The sequence below is a fragment of the Solanum pennellii genome, chromosome 1 (genome assembly GCF_001406875.1).
Source record: "Solanum pennellii chromosome 1, SPENNV200".
Classification (NCBI taxonomy): domain Eukaryota; kingdom Viridiplantae; phylum Streptophyta; class Magnoliopsida; order Solanales; family Solanaceae; genus Solanum; species Solanum pennellii.
In genome coordinates, this window is record NC_028637.1 from 95,987,987 (window position 1) to 96,005,413 (window position 17,427).

General features: G+C 34.8%; 3 protein-coding genes across 9 annotated transcripts; 2 read left to right on the forward strand and 1 right to left on the reverse strand.

The window, feature by feature from the left end:
• Window positions 1–239: 239 nt before the first annotated feature.
• Window positions 240–5,717, reverse strand: LOC107012280 (digalactosyldiacylglycerol synthase 2, chloroplastic). Of its 2 annotated transcripts, none has more exons than XM_015212083.2 (5): window positions 5,525–5,717; window positions 4,552–4,862; window positions 3,509–3,772; window positions 2,598–2,947; window positions 240–1,043 (listed from the first exon to the last, which is right to left on the reverse strand). In XM_015212083.2, the coding sequence occupies exons 2-5, from the start codon at window positions 4,831–4,833 to the stop codon at window positions 563–565; spliced, it is 1,377 nt and encodes a 458-aa protein (XP_015067569.1). In that variant the 5' UTR covers window positions 4,834–4,862; window positions 5,525–5,717; the 3' UTR covers window positions 240–562. The 2 variants fall into 2 exon arrangements, with proteins under 2 accessions (XP_015067569.1, XP_015067577.1); XM_015212091.2 differs by lacking the exon at window positions 5,525–5,717 and adding an exon at window positions 5,140–5,443.
• A 1,497-nt stretch (window positions 5,718–7,214) lies between these two features.
• On the forward strand, window positions 7,215–11,498 carry LOC107012086. Its single transcript, XM_015211816.2, has 7 exons — window positions 7,215–7,443; window positions 8,087–8,421; window positions 8,502–8,595; window positions 9,625–9,746; window positions 9,923–10,036; window positions 10,621–10,719; window positions 10,951–11,498. The coding sequence occupies exons 2-7, from the start codon at window positions 8,101–8,103 to the stop codon at window positions 10,999–11,001; spliced, it is 801 nt and encodes a 266-aa protein (XP_015067302.1). The 5' UTR covers window positions 7,215–7,443; window positions 8,087–8,100; the 3' UTR covers window positions 11,002–11,498.
• A 261-nt stretch (window positions 11,499–11,759) lies between these two features.
• LOC107010298 (methionine adenosyltransferase 2 subunit beta) lies at window positions 11,760–16,294 on the forward strand. 6 transcript variants are annotated; one of them, XR_003577647.1, is made up of 6 exons: window positions 11,760–12,193; window positions 12,788–12,947; window positions 14,232–14,419; window positions 14,993–15,116; window positions 15,311–15,708; window positions 15,992–16,008. XR_003577647.1 is itself a non-coding variant. In XM_027916004.1 (6 exons), exons 1-5 carry the CDS (start codon window positions 11,960–11,962, stop codon window positions 15,454–15,456), a joined length of 852 nt encoding a protein of 283 aa, XP_027771805.1. In that variant the 5' UTR covers window positions 11,760–11,959; the 3' UTR covers window positions 15,457–15,461; window positions 15,578–15,687. The 6 variants fall into 6 exon arrangements, 4 of the variants coding, with proteins under 4 accessions (XP_027771805.1, XP_015065080.1, XP_027771806.1 ...); XM_027916004.1 differs by lacking the exon at window positions 15,992–16,008 and having other exon boundaries at window positions 15,311–15,461; window positions 15,578–15,687; XR_003577668.1 differs by having other exon boundaries at window positions 11,761–12,193; window positions 15,374–15,708.
• The last annotated feature ends 1,133 nt before the right edge of the window (window positions 16,295–17,427 follow it).

Genomic DNA, 17,427 nt, shown 5'->3' on the forward strand with positions numbered 1-17,427 from the left:
CCACCCACCCCACCCCACCCTCCCCTCCCCACACACTCACATACCCTCGTCATTACATTAAGAAAAATACACTCTTTCTCAGGCAAATTTATTCAACTAAACACATTGTCTAATAGTCTTTTATTACAAATTAAAAAAATCCTCAACATGGATAAGTAAAAACAAGAAGGGCTAAACATTATCTTGTCAATCTTAATAAGGTAACAAGGTATCGAAAATGTAATTCCAAAGAAATATTGTTTGCATCTAAACATTCAGTTAAATAACATTGAAGACATCATAAGACCAACAATAATAGTTGATTTCTCCTTTATCCCAAATATAAATAAAGTTGAAATAAAGCCACCTAAATAGTATGTACAAGAGAATAATATTTCTTACTATCAATCATCAGTGCCTCAAATCCCAAATAAGTTGGAATCGGCTACTTAATATACAACACCTAACACCTTAAACCCTTCATCCCAACAACAAAAGTTACTCCTAAATTATTCCTGGCAGCCAAACACAAGCAATACTACAATCAGTTCACGACGAAATTAGCCAGACTGTGGACTCGGTCTTAGATCCATTTTCCAGAAGAAAAGCCTGTTCTCTTTGGAGGAACTTTCAAGCCAAGTTCTTTACATTGCTCTTCATCAGGTTGTGAGCTCAGAAATCCGGTCCCTACGAAGTGAACTAATGCTGATGCATCCTCGAGCTTTTTGGTTAAGTTCAGTGATGTAGAGAGAAAAGGTTCTGAAGTAGTAGTCTTTGGTTGATTTGTAGGCAGCTCTGCTGCTTTCAGAAAGCGCTGGGTTGCTGCTTCCCAAGAAAGCGCATGCCTTTGTGCATTAGTCAAGGGGGCAGGCTCATCAGACAATGCCTTGATTATAGCTTTAACAAACCCCTCACCATCATCATATGTTAGACAATTTGGGAACTGCATGAAGAATTCATTTGACGGATGGTTGGCGCATACAACTATCTTGCCCATAGCTAATGCTTCAGCCGAGGTTGTACAAACTACATCTGTGGTACTTGGATTAACGAGTACCCTATAACTAAAACCAAAAGAAGAAAAAAAGAATCAGAAAACGACGAAAGAAAGAAAATATTAAGCTCCCTACAGTGAAAATACAGACTTTACTAACGTGTTTGTCAAATTAAACCTATGCCTTGAGAGTTGAGATAAAAGAATATCAAAAAAGAATAGGAACGAACAAGACAGGATCTATAGACCGCTGATTCATATTCATCAGAAAGTTTCTGTCCCATGAATAAGTCCATCTGAAAGTGAATGCCTGCCTTTCCAAGTCCCAAAATATGTCATCTTCGTTACTCGGTCATAAAAAGGATGGAGGTTCTAGGTAGGTTTTAACCAATATTTGAGAGACCCTATGATACAAAGTTAAGGCTCAATTTAAGATGACAAAAGTATCCATGGACTCGCTAAATCATTAATGTATATCCAACTGTCACAGAAAATAATGATCTAACTATATAATCTTCATCTCAGATGTGAATAGACCAGCCACATTTATGTCTCACTCCACATTTCTAAATATTTTTGGAGAGAAAGGAAATAAAAGCTTTAGAACAATAACAAGGTAGATCATCATTGACGTAGACAAATGCAAGGAGTGAAAGCTTATGGCTATGCCTTAATTCTTCGTCAATGCTTTAGAAGAACAAGGAAATACTAACTTGGGAAATATCATTAGCAGGATGCGGATGTTTCCTTTTTCCTAGATTCTTTAGCTTTTCTGATTTTTCAATCTCGTAGTAGCAAAATTTTCATTTCTAGATGTATTTATTTTATTAACAGAATTCCAGAAGAAGATTGCTATATTTATTCTTTTTCTAGCTCTATTTTAAGAAGGAAACTTGATCATTAAAGGTTGTTGCAGTTCTGTTATGTAGTAAGATATACCAGTTAGATATCAAATTCACTACTTGAAACTCGAGGAGGATGCCAAGAAGGCCTCATTGTTCAACTTGTGGGATACACTTTACTTTGTCTATAAAGGAAGCAAAGTAAGGAAAGAATAAATCTGTTTAAACATGCATGACAAAAACCATGAAGCCTACATTTTATATGGTAACAAATGCCAACTTCTATCATCATCTTCTTCCATTACGTTAAAGAGGTCCATGCTGTTTCAACTATGCTTTTGTAACAAAGACACAAACGATTGATAGAGAAGATTAGCAATCAACTTTCATTCACTAAATATTCCATAGCCTATCCAGCTTCTACATATATCGGAATAATAATTTTTGACTATTCGTTTTATCCTTCTTTTAGATTCTCTTTAGTTTATGGAAGGACACTAATTTATCAAAGGGACAGAAAAAAGAAAACCGAAACAACAAAAAGTTGAGCCCACATTTCGGAGGCCTCAAGTCCATACATAATTATTTATGGGGCATGAGCTTCCCTCTGCAAACAGCAAATTGGGTCAGGCATGATAAACTAGGTTCTAGGAACAAGAGATGCACATGCATACCCACCCACCCACCCAGAGAATATTTCCCATTCAGGACAAATGATATATATAACAAGTGTGGACAAACAGTTATAACAGTACAAAGTGGATAGCTCTGCAGGTACTTACTCGTGAAACAAAGGATCTGCATGATCACGTCCAGGATGAACCCTAACTGCCAATTCCAACTTCTTAGCTGCCACCTCAATTTCAGCAGAATCCTCACCACTGCCATATAAATCGATCTCAAATCCAGGAAGTTCCTTTTGATGATCATGTAAAAGATCAAGTAGTTCCTTGTACCCTTTGTTCCACAGCTTCTTACCAATGTAGTAGACACCTTTGCTGAAAGCTTGGTTATCATTTTGCTGTTTCTCTCTAGTTTTCAGCCCAATCTCAAGGAACTTTGGATTAACTCCATGCACATTGCAGACCACAGATCTCGGTAGATCCTGGGTTGCAGCAGATAGCCGGATGACCTGCCATTTAATGCAAGCAACTTCTATAGGTCAAGGCATTACACATAAAATACCAAAAGATCATTCTTTTTCCTTAAATCATAAATGATAGCTTTATCTATTACCAGCAATAGGAGTATGCTAGGCAGTATGTATAGTACAAGCTATTATAGGTTTGTGTGAAGAGATCAAAAGGTCAATCATGGGTTTTACATCATTAAACGAAGTCATGTTGCACCAAAAAAGGAGACAACAAAAGTTTGTGGTTGATAATTATAGTACGACAAATCAACCCAACTAAGTGATTATCATTTCCTATATAAGTCTGAGTGCGCCAAAGCATGTAAAACGAACTGCAAAGTTTTCCAACTCTTGAGCTTATTAATGTTTGGAATGGAAACTAATATGCAAGCATGTTTCCAGAATTCAAACTTAACAAGGTTAACCAAAACAGAGAGGAAACATCACTACATTAAAGTGGCAAATGTTAAAAAGTGTTTCATTTCCCCTCCCCCCAATCAAACTCCCCCAAATAGATCCTCTAAACAAACAAATAATTACCAAAGAATAGTATCATCATACCTTGTGGCAATATATATCAATTACCCAGCCATTAATGTACTTTATTAGGAGGGCTACCATTATGTTCCTCTCTCTCCTGACAATCTCCCAATAATTGGTGTGAACAATTCCAACAACCAGACGAAATTTTTCTTTCCATCTCTTCCCATGATGATACCATGTAAGATGCTCGGGCTCCTCAAGGACTGCAATATCTGCTTCATCATCTGGTATAATTACTGTAATATCACCCAAAGCAAGAATGCTCCTTTTATCTAGAGAGAACTGCAATATAGAAATGTAACACTTCATTTCTAATACAGCACTCTAGAAGCATATCCATTGTACAAAATACACGTATCCATATACTAAAATAAGCTGTGCGATTATTTTTCAACATGAGAGGAATGCCCCTCCAAGAGTTCATATTAAAATCTTACCGTTGAAGAAATGACTGTAATTCAAGAAGTAGATTAAAAGAGAGCTGGAAGGTCCTTACGACTGGGTTATCCCTCTCTTTTCCTGAAACTTGTTGTTATTGCACTTTAAAAATGATTATTAATGGAGTTTAGGTTCCCCATTCCATGAAAGGGGGGGGAAAATATACGAACCATAGTTGGAATCTGGAGAACAACTTCTATAGGAAATGAATTACTATTTGTTTTCAACCAATCTAAGCAAGTGAAGACAAAATTGTTATTTTGAGGGATACACAAAACTTTATTAAGTAAATATATGACATTCTAAATGTATCCAGACAGATTCCCTCCGGCACACTATAAATCATCCTGGTGAGGAGGGAAAGTAGAGCAGGGTAACTCATAAAAAAAAATCAAAAAAGCAAAGCATAATTATTTGGCCAATTTCCATAACAAACCAAACTATCAATAGTCATTGATGAACAATCGCATAAAAATTTTGATTTACATGGTACAAATATTTGCTCCTGAAGAATGAACCTCCCATTAGTTGAAGCATGTGATTTGCTACACTCCCACAATTCTAAGAGAAAAGAGTTTTTGGTGAAATAATTATAAGACGGATTATTTTGGAGTTTGAGTTACCTTTCCGGGATAAAAACGTATATTAAAATTTGACTCAAATCCAGTCCTCTCTTCCACCCATTGACGGACATGCTTTTCCTGCTCCAAGTGTGAATCAAACGTGATATTATTGGGAAACAAGTGTTCCTGATCTATCAGCGGCAGCCAGGGAACAACCAAAGTGACCTGCATCCTACCATCTTTTGCAAGATAGGCCGCACGAAACAGAGGATTGACAGCTGTTCCAGTTAGCCATGGGATGCTTGCAGTAGTAAATATGGCAATGTGCTGTTTCTTCTCCATTTATCAATGTCAAGACAATTTATATGCAGCTGTATTCACATAACATTCAGAGTCAGGAAAAGCCACCTGTACAGACTAAATTTTAAGCTATTTATGAATTCCATGAAATGCATACAGACACATAAAAGTGTTTTCACACTGTTGCTCAGATCATCCAAAAATGTCGCAGCACCCATGTCACATCACGCTGCAACATAGTTTTCAAATCGATTTTTTTTTCTTACCGGGGAAATGGGGGAGAGGATTACAAGGCGAGGAAGAATCACACTCTCACCAACAAAGTGAAAGTTTTAGCTAGTCAACTACCTGAGCTACTATCACGAAAAAATTCAACTACAGGGCTTTGGGTATTGATCTCATTATGTTCCAGTTACACATCAAACTCCAGCAACAAGCATCTCAAATCCTAGCAGTACATTTCATACTTGACATATTTAGTAAACAAAAAAGTTGATAACAGAAACAAATTGAATAAAGTTTAAAAACGGTTCACATAACAACACAAAACACCCATTCACAACAATTAAACTTGCAAAGAAATGCTCAAATTTGAACAAAGGGTGTTGGAATTAACAGTAAAAATTGAATCTTGATGAGTAAAAATGGCAAAAAAAAAAGAACCCAAAAAGTCAAGAAATAGAGAAACCCCTATGAGATTGTTTGAGTAAGCAAAGATTAAGAGAAGGCTAACCTGAATTTTCTCCAACGCTAAGTTTGAAGATTCCACACTTTCTTAAAGAAGAAGAAGAATTAGTGCTTAAATAAATAATTATAAATGCGACTAATTCTCATAAAAGGGAATAATCGATACTCAATAGTAAAATAATGATGGTAATTAATGAATAATATTGCACTAAAGGCTATAATGTGCTGGAAATGGGTTGCAAAGCAAAGATGAATCATATATAAAACAAATTTGTTTTTTTTTAATTTTTATGATTATTCTTATTAGTAGTTTTTTACTTTCACAGTTGAAAAAAAAAAAAGAATATAAAGACAAGTTTGCTAGCGAATAAACACTTGATTGGTTAGTTCGTATGCTGACGAGGTTCTGGAAGCTTCCATTGGCTTAAGCAATAGTAGGCCCCGCTGAGTTGCTGGATTCATCCTTTCTCGTGTGCTAGATTCCCTCAGTATTCTCTTAAACAATAATTTAAAATTGTCATAAAATTTTTGGATCAAATTAGTGAAGATTAGTGAATTTTTTTAAATCAAATTATTAATTATTCTTCAATTTGCATAACTTAAAAGGTATTATGGATTCTTTTCCCTTTAAACGATTATTTCACCCAATCATTTAATTTAAATTAAAAACAAAAAGGCCAACAATATGTTGTTAATATATTCAAAATAGCTTATCCAGTTGTGCAGTCAAGATTTTTAATAAGGGGGTTTAAAGTTCGTAGAAATAGACATACAGAGTAGCCGAAGAAAATTTGACATCTACTATGTATACATAAAATATTATTTTAACCATGTATAAATAGTATAATTTTTCATCGAAGGGGGTTTGGCTCTGCCCCTGAACTTATCAATACCATTTGTTATCTTTTGATCAATAAATGTCTTTTCACATTTTCTTCGCCTTATAAATATCCTCCAAAATATTAGGTGATTTTTTTTCCCCATTTATTCTAGTATTGATGGATACTGTTATATGGTATATTTGTTGCTAGCGAAAGATAACATGTTGAATTCTATGAAATTAATTGAGATGCTAAAATTTTTCTCAATACATGACCTGAGGCTAATTTTAAAAAAAGGGAAAAGGCTCAAATATGTAATCGAACTTTCAGAAAAGACTTATTTATGACATTCGTTAAAAGTTTAGTTCATTTGTTCAACTACCGTTTAAGAAAAGACTCATTCATATCATTATTTTTTAACACTACTTTTGCAAAAACCTTTATGACACATAACCAATTATAATACAGTCATATCATCAATTTTTTTAATAAAAAAATCAAAATTCTAAACAAAAATTGAATTAATTTTTTTAATTAAAAAAATTGATGACGTGGCCTAATTATAATTGACTACGTTTCACAAATGGTTTTGCAAAATTACTATTAAAAAATAACGGCATGAATAAGCCTTTTATTGAACGATAATTACATAAATGAACCAAACTTATAACGGATGAGATTAATGAGTCAAACTTATAATTGATGGCATAAATATTTTTTAAAAAAAGTACATGATACATTAAAAAGCTTGACACGTGTAATTCTCAAAATTAAAATTTTCAAAAATAATAATTTGGCCTTCTCTTAAAACAGTATTTAAAGCTGAGTCTAACCGATCAACAAACCCGAATAGCAAACTAATCGGGTCGGATCATCCGAATAACTCAATTTTTTTTTCTTGCGGGTGATTTGAATGTTTGGTCAGTGTCAGTCAGGTGCAGCAATTTTTGGGTACACTGCGAATTTCATGAACAGTGGCACCCAGCATTCCTAAAATCAAACCCTAACAAATTGGATCAAAAAAATATACATTAAATCACATACTCTTAGCAAAATTACTTACATTTGTACTAATCTCCCTTCTTTTCTGTAATCTGAAGCTGCCATAAAGGAAGAAACTTTCCAATTCTTGTGTATTACTCAGGTACTATAAAGTATTATGATTCATTTGTGTTTGAATATGATAATGCTGATTTAGTTTCTGGGTTTTCAAAATCTTGATTCTTTATCACAACAAATGTATTGGATTGTCCTAAAGTTTTGTTCTTTTTTGTTCATTTCTTGTCTGTGTATATGTTACCTTTCCCCGACCCTAATTGTGGGATTATCGAGTGAAAATTGGTTGTATCTATCATGATAAAGAAAAGGAAAAAAAATAGTTTCTTTGTGTGAACATTTTCTACTAGTTGCAGAATTTGTTTTTGTTTTTTGAACATTCTCCTGCTGTACACTAGACAGCAATAAAATTTTGTTGGTTCAGTGGGGAAAAAGTGAGAACAAGACTAGGAAATGGAAATGCAGCTAAGAATGAAGGTCTTTGATTGTCGTTTAGAAGTTTTAGTCATTCGGCTTTACTAGAACAATAAGAGAAATGAAATGAAACTGATTATCCATCTTAACGTAATCTTTTCTCATAAGACATGCATTTCACATGACCTTAAGTTCTTTGACGTAGCGTCAAGTTTGGTGACTGAGTGTCGTGGATTAATCATTTTAATGGAAGCTCAACTTTGACTTGTGTTGTATTTGCTGGCATGTTTGTGTTTATGTTTTTGAACAATATTCAGGCTTGAACTGGAAAATGTTGATGGGACATGCAGAAGGGGTTCCAAAACTTGGTTCGTCGACAAAGTTGTTGCTTTCTGACCCTGAATTAGATTCAGATGGAGATGAAGAAGTTGATACTCCTGAGAAGATACTATATATGGCTTCTTTTGATGAACTTGGAGAGAAAAGTGTTCAGTATGACACTAGAATATGGCTCTCTATATCATTGCTTCTGGTTTTAGCTTGGGGAATTGGAATACTTATGTTACTCTATCTGCCGATGCGAAGATATGTGCTTAAAAAGGAAATTTCATCACGCAAACTTTACATTACTCCAGATGAAATAGTTTACAAGGTATGGATAGCTTGATCAAGTCATGCTGTTTCCTTAAGAGAGTATAGAGCTGATACAGCTGCTTTTTGTGTCAATTGTAGGTGTCAAGACCTTCATTCATACCATTTTGGAAAGACATTAAATTTGAAAAGCATGTTCCTCTTCCTTTAGTGATAGATATCATTATTGAGCAAGGTATCAATTGCAACTTCTCATATCCAGTATCGTATCTTCTTTTTGGGTTTTTTTGGTACAACCTCATTTCAAATTTTTGCATTGATCGGCCATCCATTGCTAAAGAGGCTGTAATGCAGGGATGTATGCTGGACATGAATCAATTAACTACACCTCAATTCTGAAATAGAAAGCATAACTTTCAAATGATTTTTGTGTTCCTAATTAAAGGTGGAGTTTTCCATCCAGACTTTTGGGCTAAATTCTAAATAATACTATTCTCCAGTCTCATTGAATGCTTTTCACCCTGCTAGTTGCTACTATTATCTATCTATAGGCAGCCAAAAGCACATAATTTCATCTCTTTCCTTTTCCTCAAAACTTATAGAAGTGATATGGAGCAGCAACTTCTCAACCTGTTCTTTCTGGCAAATCTTACATTCTCATGAACATCTACTAGTAATTCATGAAAAATATGTATCCCTGTTCAACTGTCAGGTTTTGGATAAGCAGATCCTTGTTGCCACTTCTTTGAGAAACAATTTAAACTTGTCATTTCGAGTTTCACAAGAGTTGAGCTTATGTATGTCTTTCTCTGATGTAAAGAGCAGTAGAGAATTAGAGATGGTAGTATCCAATCAGGAAAAAATAATCTTGAAAAGAAAAAAGAGAATTTACTTGATGGCCTTGTGGTGTATAAAGTAGTTAATTCTCTTTACTGCAAGAGTAAACAGTTCCTTAGAATTTTGGGTAGGAAGAAATGGAAAGCAAGTTTAGACATGAGCAGATGGGTATTAAGCATACTGTAATGCAACTAATAGACACTAGCTTGGCAATTCTCTTCCAGTTTATAGCAGTCACTATTACTTCCACCTGTTTTTGTGTTCTTTTTCCAATTCATTATCTTCTTGAAATCCATTCATTTAAATAATTTCTCTTTGTTCTTTCAATTGTTTTACTTGATAATTATTTTTTTTTAATTCTTTGTATACCTCATGATGATCTCTTGTGCCCTATTGCTGTTAAAACTTTACCAATTTAATTTTATAGGTTGCTTGCAGTCAATGCTTGGGCTACACACCTTCAGAGTTGAAAGTATAGCACGTGGAAGAGCTGCACCAGTTGATGAATTACAGGTGCAAGGTGTGCATAACCCTGGACTCCTAAGGAAGGTAAAATATCTGTTTATGTCCTGTGAAACTCCCCCTTTGTTCTTTTTCTCCTTTTTGCTTTTGGGGTTTGTCACTCAGTTTAGTTTCGCTGCTCTCTGATTTACTTTTTGTGGGCTCCTTGGCAGACGAGAACATTGATGATTCTGAAGTCCTAAGTGTCATTACATTATTTTCAGGTCATCGTAAATGAAGCATCAAAGGTCATACATGTTGGAAGGAGTTGGAGACCTGTGGTTCAAGGTGGTGATGGTGCTCCAGCTGTTTCGAAATCATCATCTAAAACTTCAAGGGTAAGAACGATTACCAACATCTTAGCATAATCAAATCCTTAGAAGTAGTATCTCTATATTTCTTTTTGTCACCAATAAAAATTTCCCACGGGGTCTTTTTGAGATGTTGTTTAGTACCGGGTTGTTTTCAGGAGGCCACTTTGTTTAATATATTGTTATGGGCTTAATTCATTAAAAGAAAAAGGGAGAAGTTACTGCTATGCACTCAACTTCTTTTCCAAAAATCTCTAGACAATTTTGTTCCTTTGAGTGTATGATAATAAAACACAAAGTTGTACTAAAGATCCTGATCACTATAATGTACTGCAGAAGGGAAAATTTGATTCTTTGTTTCAGGCAATGTTGTGTGGAAAACATAATCGAGAAGCATAATGAAGCAGGGTCACCATATCTTGTTCTTTCAAATGATGTCCTTTCTGCCTATTTCATTTCATCTGAACTGATTATACGCAGAGATTCAGTGTTACACAGCATCAGTGATCCATCATTATTATGGATGGACGATGTAAATCAAATCCTGTCAAAATGCTTCATTCTGCCTCATTTTATTTTAATATTTGAACTTGCATCTATCTTTTATGCAGCTGACAGGCCCCCCACACCATGCTTCCCTGGAGCACAGGGGTCTTGTACCTTCTGATTTTCTGCTTCACAAGCTTGACGAAGTTAATAAATCAGTGAAGGTGAATACGCTGTCTATTGCTGATTGTTGCTTTCTAAATACTTGGCATTTATCTCCTTGAATACTGTTTAAGTTTTTAAGATGTTCTGCTAGGCAAATGAACTGGTTATGATCTTATTAGAAACTGTGAACATAAAAGCAATGAGTTAGATTTCCATTTCATTCTAAACATATTCTTTGTGCCATGTTTTTTAAACTCTCACACATAACAAATCTTCTCTTGCATGATCAGAAAATCGAGTTGCTTATTGAGAAGTCCCCAGCCACTCCAGGAAGCAGCTAACGGAGTTTGATATATGTCTTGGTCTCGACTACATCACAGCGCTTATATGAACCAGAAAAACTTGCTTACCTAGAATCTTTAAAGCAACCCAGATAATAGCTATGGGTGGCTGGTTTGTGCCTTATTGGCTTTTCTTCTCAACAGCTTATGTATTTTGAAAAGAAAATATGGCATGCAACTCCAGGATGCAACTATTGCCTTTGAGCCATAAGATGTCATCATTTGTAATGTACATAACCGGTTTACGCCATTGGTCGATGCATATATATAGTGGGGCATTCGAAAAGATGAGCCTACATCAAAGTTTTATGTTCATTTCTTTCTTTGTATTTGCAGAGCGACTGAATTGGAGGCCAAAAGAGGCTTGTCGTTTGTTATAATGAAATAGTACTATAAAAATTCATACTCTGTTAGCTATATATCCTTTTAGAAATTGTGAGTATTTACCAACTCTTACAAATGTTATGTGGGATATTGAAGATGGTATGTTTTATTAATTATTAATTTAATAAAGCTTATTCCTCAACTTCTGTAGAAACTACACAATTCGTATGTAGTTTTAAATTGTTTTGTAATACACAAACATCTGCACCTTATTTGGATGGTTATTACATAGTTTTAACTTTAGATAAATATATATTGTATGATATTTCACCATTACGAACCAATAATTTGAATAATAAATTTACATAGTTTAGTTGCTCGACTATTTAAATTTTATCTTCTTGGCGAGGATTTAATTCTTACGTTGTAATTTCCACATTTTTCAACCACCCTAGAAAGACCCCACCAAGATCTCACCCTGTCCATTGGCACGCTGCAGTCCAACGAACTGTGACTCTCACTCAGTAGGCACAGCAAACTCCTTGGCCCCATAAAAACTGCATTGCTTTTCCAAGATACGAATTACGATTGTAGAAATCAGTGGAGAAGCTAAGAGATCTCACAGAAATTGAAAATGAGTAGCAAGAAGATATTGATAGTTGGTGGCACAGGTTACTTGGGTCAGCATCTTCTGCAGGAATTCACGGCAACCCAAAATACTCTTCCATATGCTCTCTCCTTAGCCTTTACCTACCACACCAATCCCCCACCTGAGCGCCTACTGAAAGCCATTCCTCATGCCCTACCCTTTCATGTAGATTTACGAACCGGCAATGGCTTTGATGGTATGTCACAAAATTTTGGGCAGGTTTGAACTTTACACTACAAAGTTAATAAAGATTCCATCTTTCTCTTTTAGGCTTTCAAGAATTGCAATTATTTTGCTTGCATTTTCAGTTTTGTTGATTGATAGCATCTCACGAATTGTTTGTCTAGTTTTTTGGGGTGGAAGTGTAAAACTTATGGTTCAATCCACTAAATAGGTTCAACTAGGAGTAGATTTTGAACACATAAATCCAATGGGTAATGGTAGAATTTTGATTTCGAACTCAAACTCATAAAGTTTACATTTTGAATTTCATGGTTTGCATTTTACTGTACACACTTACTAACGATTACGTTTTTCTTTTTCTCACTTCTATTTTGGTGATTGAGATTTGCATCTTCATATATGTATATAAGATTTGAAGAAAGTTTTGGTATTTAATAAGAGAACTTATTTGTGTCGACTGATATCACTCAAGGCTGTGAATTTATTTAGGTGGTCTTTGCTGTCTATTTGTTGTAATCTCGGATAAATACCTGAAGTGGGTGGTGGATTGTATAGTAGGTCAAATTTGTTACTAAACCAGTTGAAATGACCATAATAGCTAATACCATGTTTTGTAATGTGAATGAGCAGCCTGATGTTGTGGTTAATTGTGCTGCACTTTCTGTTCCACGTGCCTGTGAAGTGGATCCTACTGCTGCCATGGCTATTAATGTGCCTTCTGCTCTTGTTAAGTGGTTGTCAAGTTTTAGCAATGGCGGTACTCTTCTGATTCACTTGTCTACTGATCAAGGTAACACATGAGGAAATCATTGTAGTGACAATAGCTAATTTTTCACAAAAGTTAGAGAGTTTCTTGCTTCTGTCTTGAGCTGGTTATGCTTCTTAGGCTAACTGTGTTGGTTTCTAATGTGGAGGAGAATGATAAAAGTCGACTTACTTTCATTGGTAGGGTTTGGTCATTGTTTCGTTTATTTGGTACTGTTGGAAAAAAGTAGATGATGAAAATAGTAAAATGGACGTACTTCTTTCCTCTGTAGGACTTCTGAGAGTGAAAAGTTGCATAGCTGATTACACAAGTCCTCAGCTATTGCCATACTCCACTTCTACTTGGTTACCTGGCAGCCAATTCTTCCCTCATCTTACAACTCAGCTTCAATGTTGCTTTGGAGCCTTTGAATCCGTCTCCACTGATCTCCTTTTTCTTTTGTTAAAAAAAGGATCACCTATTTCCTCAAATTTTAAAGTTTATCCACTCATTTAACTTTTGAGTTAGACGCAAAGATGCAAGTTTTGGCATTTATGAAAAATTGATATAGCACTTTGCCAGTTTTATTTGTTATTTAGTTACACATTCTTCAAGATAATATAGCCAATGGGCAATGAGGTGCATGTCTTAGAGCTTTTGTGCCTGCCCGTAAGTGTCTCCTAAGCGAGATGTTGCGCCTAACCTGCCCTGCGCCTAGATTCTTGGTGTAAGCGTACCTCAATTGAGTATTTAACAACACCACTGGCTATAAATATCATAGGAGCTAAACTCTATATACTTATTAACTCCTTGTGTTACCTCTGCAACTCTTGCCTAACAAACTAATTCTGGCACAGGGATGAACTGATCCTTCTAACACATGGATAAATTTTTTAGTATAAAGGAAAATATCAATAGGTTTATGGTATTTTGTAACTCCTTCAGGCAGGTAAAGGTAAGATGCTTAAAATTAATAGCCACTTGGATAACGAAGATGCTGACTTGATTTCTGGTGCATAAAATTCTGAGAAATAGGATGTTAGCTTCTGTTCAGCAATTCCCCTGATATATTTGTTGGTGAATGCTTCATAATATTTATTGGCAGCATTCCTCTCCATGAAAAGATTTGAAAAAGCTGTTTACAACCTTAGCATCTATAGATCAAGCAAGCTCTCTCACCTGTGATGTAATTTTATTAAATTGTTGAATGTTCTCATGTGGCTGTATGAACAACCATTTAATTATTGAATGTTCTCATGAGTCATGTCTTTTGACTGATGCAAACAATTTTCTTGAGACTATGTGATGCTAATTAAACTTTTATCTCAGTTTACGAAGGGACCAAATCCTTCTACAAGGAAGATGATGAGACCCTTCCTGTGAATGTTTATGGAAGATCAAAGGTAGCAGCAGAGCAATTTATATCTGCAAATTACTCAAATTTTGCAATTTTGAGGAGCAGTATTATTTATGGACCTCAGACTGTCTCCCCTGTCCCAAAATCACTTCCAGTTCAGGTGAATACAATGAACTTCACCTTGTACTTGCACTTGTCCAACTTCATTAAAGGGCTGTTATTGTTCAGTAGAATGAGTGGGGGCAATAGTAGCCTCCATGCCTTTTCTTTTGTGTGATTTGCAATTTAAACACGATATATCTTTTTTTTGAAGCTTAACCTAATCACTTCATATTATGTCACGCTTTCCTGCTGTTTGGCCTGTATCTAGATTTAAACTTGATGTTGACTTGATTTTTTTTAAAAAAAATAAAGTTGATATTGAGATGTATTCATGCTTGCAAATTATATTTAGCATTCTATATGCGATTACTATTGAATTCCATCTATTTGTCCCCTTTTTATTGGACTCAATGGTCATACCATGGGGGTGAGTGGCTCTATTGAGCTTTATAATATAGTACTATTGTTACATCCAATTGAGCATAAGATTGAATGTTACTCATGATTCTGTTATGATACAACAACAGAAAAAATTGTATCTAAATCCCAAGCAATTCTATTATGATATATGACACATTAAATCACTCGACTACTGGGCTTTGAGCTGATGCTTCACATGAAAATCATGCAGTGGATGGATAGTGTTCTTGCAAAGGGAGAAGCCATGGATTTTTTTCACGATGAATTCCGTTGTCCTGTCTATGTGAAGGATCTTGTGACCATCATATGGACCCTGACAAATAAATGGATCTCAGGTTTGACATGCTTTGACCCTCTAGACTGATTTGCCTTGATCAAAGTAACACAACTTTTTGACAACCCTCTGTCTGCATTAAGAAATACGGGATACTTAACAACCGTCTGAAATTTCACTATGATCTTCTAGGATTGGTTCTTTCTTTGTGGTAGTTCTCCACATATTTAATACAACATTTCTTGCTGCATGAAGATTTGATTCTTTTGAAGTATATGATTGAGTTAATTGGAATATATTCCAAAACAAATAATTCAGCTCAGTGTTCAATGTGGTGGTTCACTATGACTCGAGAAAAGTTCTACAATGTGACTCTATCAATGCTCAAGACCGGTTTATAATTGAAGTTATGTCTGACTTTTTCCCTTTCAAGCCTTCTAGTAAAGTTTCTGATACAATTTACCTGATTTTCTATCTCTCCTTGACTTTTCCGTTTTATCACATGATATGTGTTGTTTCCAGAGAAGGAGTCAATGCAGTTACTTCTGAACGTGGGTGGACCTGATCGAGTTTCCAGGGTTCAGATGGCTGAAGCTGTTGCACATACTCGAGGTTATAATTTGTCATTGATCAAATCAGTATCCTCATCAACTGTAAGTAACATTGGTTTAACATTACATTGACATTTGCATGCACGCGCACAAACAAATGTTCAAAAAAAGTCTCTTTACTTTTTTCATTTACCTTCTAGCTTCTGTTGTATCAAGCTGCCTCAATGGTAAAAATACATGATATTTCGATTTGCTTTCACTGTCGTTACCTCTCTCTGTTGTGTTACACTACAAGCACAACAAAGTTCAAGAAAGTATCATCACTACTGTTTTTTTCTTCAAACCACATACCTAACCTATGTGTGTTATTATCTGAACATTATAGGTTAACCGCGGCGTTAAATCTCCAGCAGATATATCCATGGATATCACCAGATTAATTCAGACACTCAATATGTCACCAACTTCATTTAGGGATGGTGTTAAATTAACACTTGAAGCTGAATTTGCTTCTGCATCATAGTAGTTTTTGTCTTGCTCTTTTCCAGAATTCTCAGCTTCATATGTATTCGTTTTGTCAAATTATGTTCATTTTTTCAAAAATATAATTTGACTTCACAATTAATTTGGACCTTCGCGCTCAAGGGCATTGACCTAATGGTTTAGAATCATGATGTTTGCATTCAAATTCAAGTGGCCGAGTTACAAGTATCTGAAGAATTAGTCAACATGTGCACAAACTGGCTCAGACATCTTCGTTATCAAAAAATAAAATAAAGTTTAGCTTCAGACACAAATGTATCATAAAATGTCAAAGATTACAGAATCTATATTTAGTGATTTTAATGTCAGTAGAATCTTAATTTTTGTAGAAAGTTAAAACAACCGACGCACATGCATGCATTGGAGGATATTGTCACAAACTCACAGTATACTCACCGTCATTGGTTCTTATCATTTTCGAAAAAAATCATGTATGTGTTATATTTTTATCACGTGTCTTGTATTACGATAAGAACATACTGAGTGAAATTCGACAGATTATGTTTGCTTAAGCCAGAGTATATATAAACTTTATCCCTATCTCATCGAGATAAAAAAAACCTGTTTTCATGGCTTGAATTTGTGACTTTTTTATCACATAATAATAACTTTATCAGTTATTTGAAGACTCGTATTTTAAATTGCCGCTGAAAAAATAAGAGTCAAAACGCGAAAGAATCAACATTTTACGCGGAGAACACTGAAATTAATGGTCATTTTCCTTTTAGAATCAATTCCAAAAATCCAATTTGTGTTGATGACTTGTCAAAATAGAAACAAAATCAATTTCTATTCCAAAATTTCACTTATTTGGTTGCATTTGCATGTCCACCATTCATAATAATTGTGCTGCTTTAATTTATTCTTGTTCTGTAAATAATACACTACGTACGAAAATAGAATTATTCCATATAATATATAGAAAACTTTATTTAACATGATAAGAAAATGCTAGCTCCACATCGACTAGTACATATGTCACTGTAATTTTGAAGAGATTAAAACTATACCAGATAATTAATATCAAAGTAATCTTACCTTGGAATTCATTTTAATGATGAGTCCGAAACTAAAACGGTACAAAATTTTAACAAAAATTCCAAAACGGTATATAAAATTTTATATTAACCAAAACGGTAAAATCGCTGCAGGCGCAGCGACTTACCTCACCTGAAAAAGTAAAATCGCTGCTGAGACAGCGATTTTGAAAAAATTATTTTTTTTTAATAAAAAACTGAAATCGCTGCCTAAGCAGCGATTTCAAAATTTTGCTTCTTC

What these genes read in the sequence shown, in the direction of transcription:
- LOC107012280 (XM_015212083.2), bottom strand. Translation starts at nt 4,833, where the DNA reads ATGGAGAAGAAACAGCACATTGCCATATTTACTACTGCAAGCATCCCA. An exon ending in TTGATATATATTGCCACAAG is followed by an intron (nt 2,948 to 3,508) that starts GTATGATGATAC and finishes ATTAAATGGCAG; the next exon opens with GTCATCCGGCTATCTGCTGC. An exon ending in GCAGATCCTTTGTTTCACGA is followed by an intron (nt 1,044 to 2,597) that starts GTAAGTACCTGC and finishes TTTTGGTTTTAG; the next exon opens with TTATAGGGTACTCGTTAATC.
- LOC107012086 (XM_015211816.2), top strand. Translation starts at nt 8,101, where the DNA reads ATGTTGATGGGACATGCAGAAGGGGTTCCAAAACTTGGTTCGTCGACA. An exon ending in AGATATCATTATTGAGCAAG is followed by an intron (nt 8,596 to 9,624) that starts GTATCAATTGCA and finishes TTAATTTTATAG; the next exon opens with GTTGCTTGCAGTCAATGCTT. An exon ending in AAGTTAATAAATCAGTGAAG is followed by an intron (nt 10,720 to 10,950) that starts GTGAATACGCTG and finishes TTGCATGATCAG; the next exon opens with AAAATCGAGTTGCTTATTGA.
- LOC107010298 (XM_015209571.2), top strand. Translation starts at nt 11,960, where the DNA reads ATGAGTAGCAAGAAGATATTGATAGTTGGTGGCACAGGTTACTTGGGT. An exon ending in GACAAATAAATGGATCTCAG is followed by an intron (nt 15,117 to 15,577) that starts GTTTGACATGCT and finishes TGTTGTTTCCAG; the next exon opens with AGAAGGAGTCAATGCAGTTA. An exon ending in AATCAGTATCCTCATCAACT is followed by an intron (nt 15,709 to 15,991) that starts GTAAGTAACATT and finishes TGAACATTATAG; the next exon opens with GTTAACCGCGGCGTTAAATC.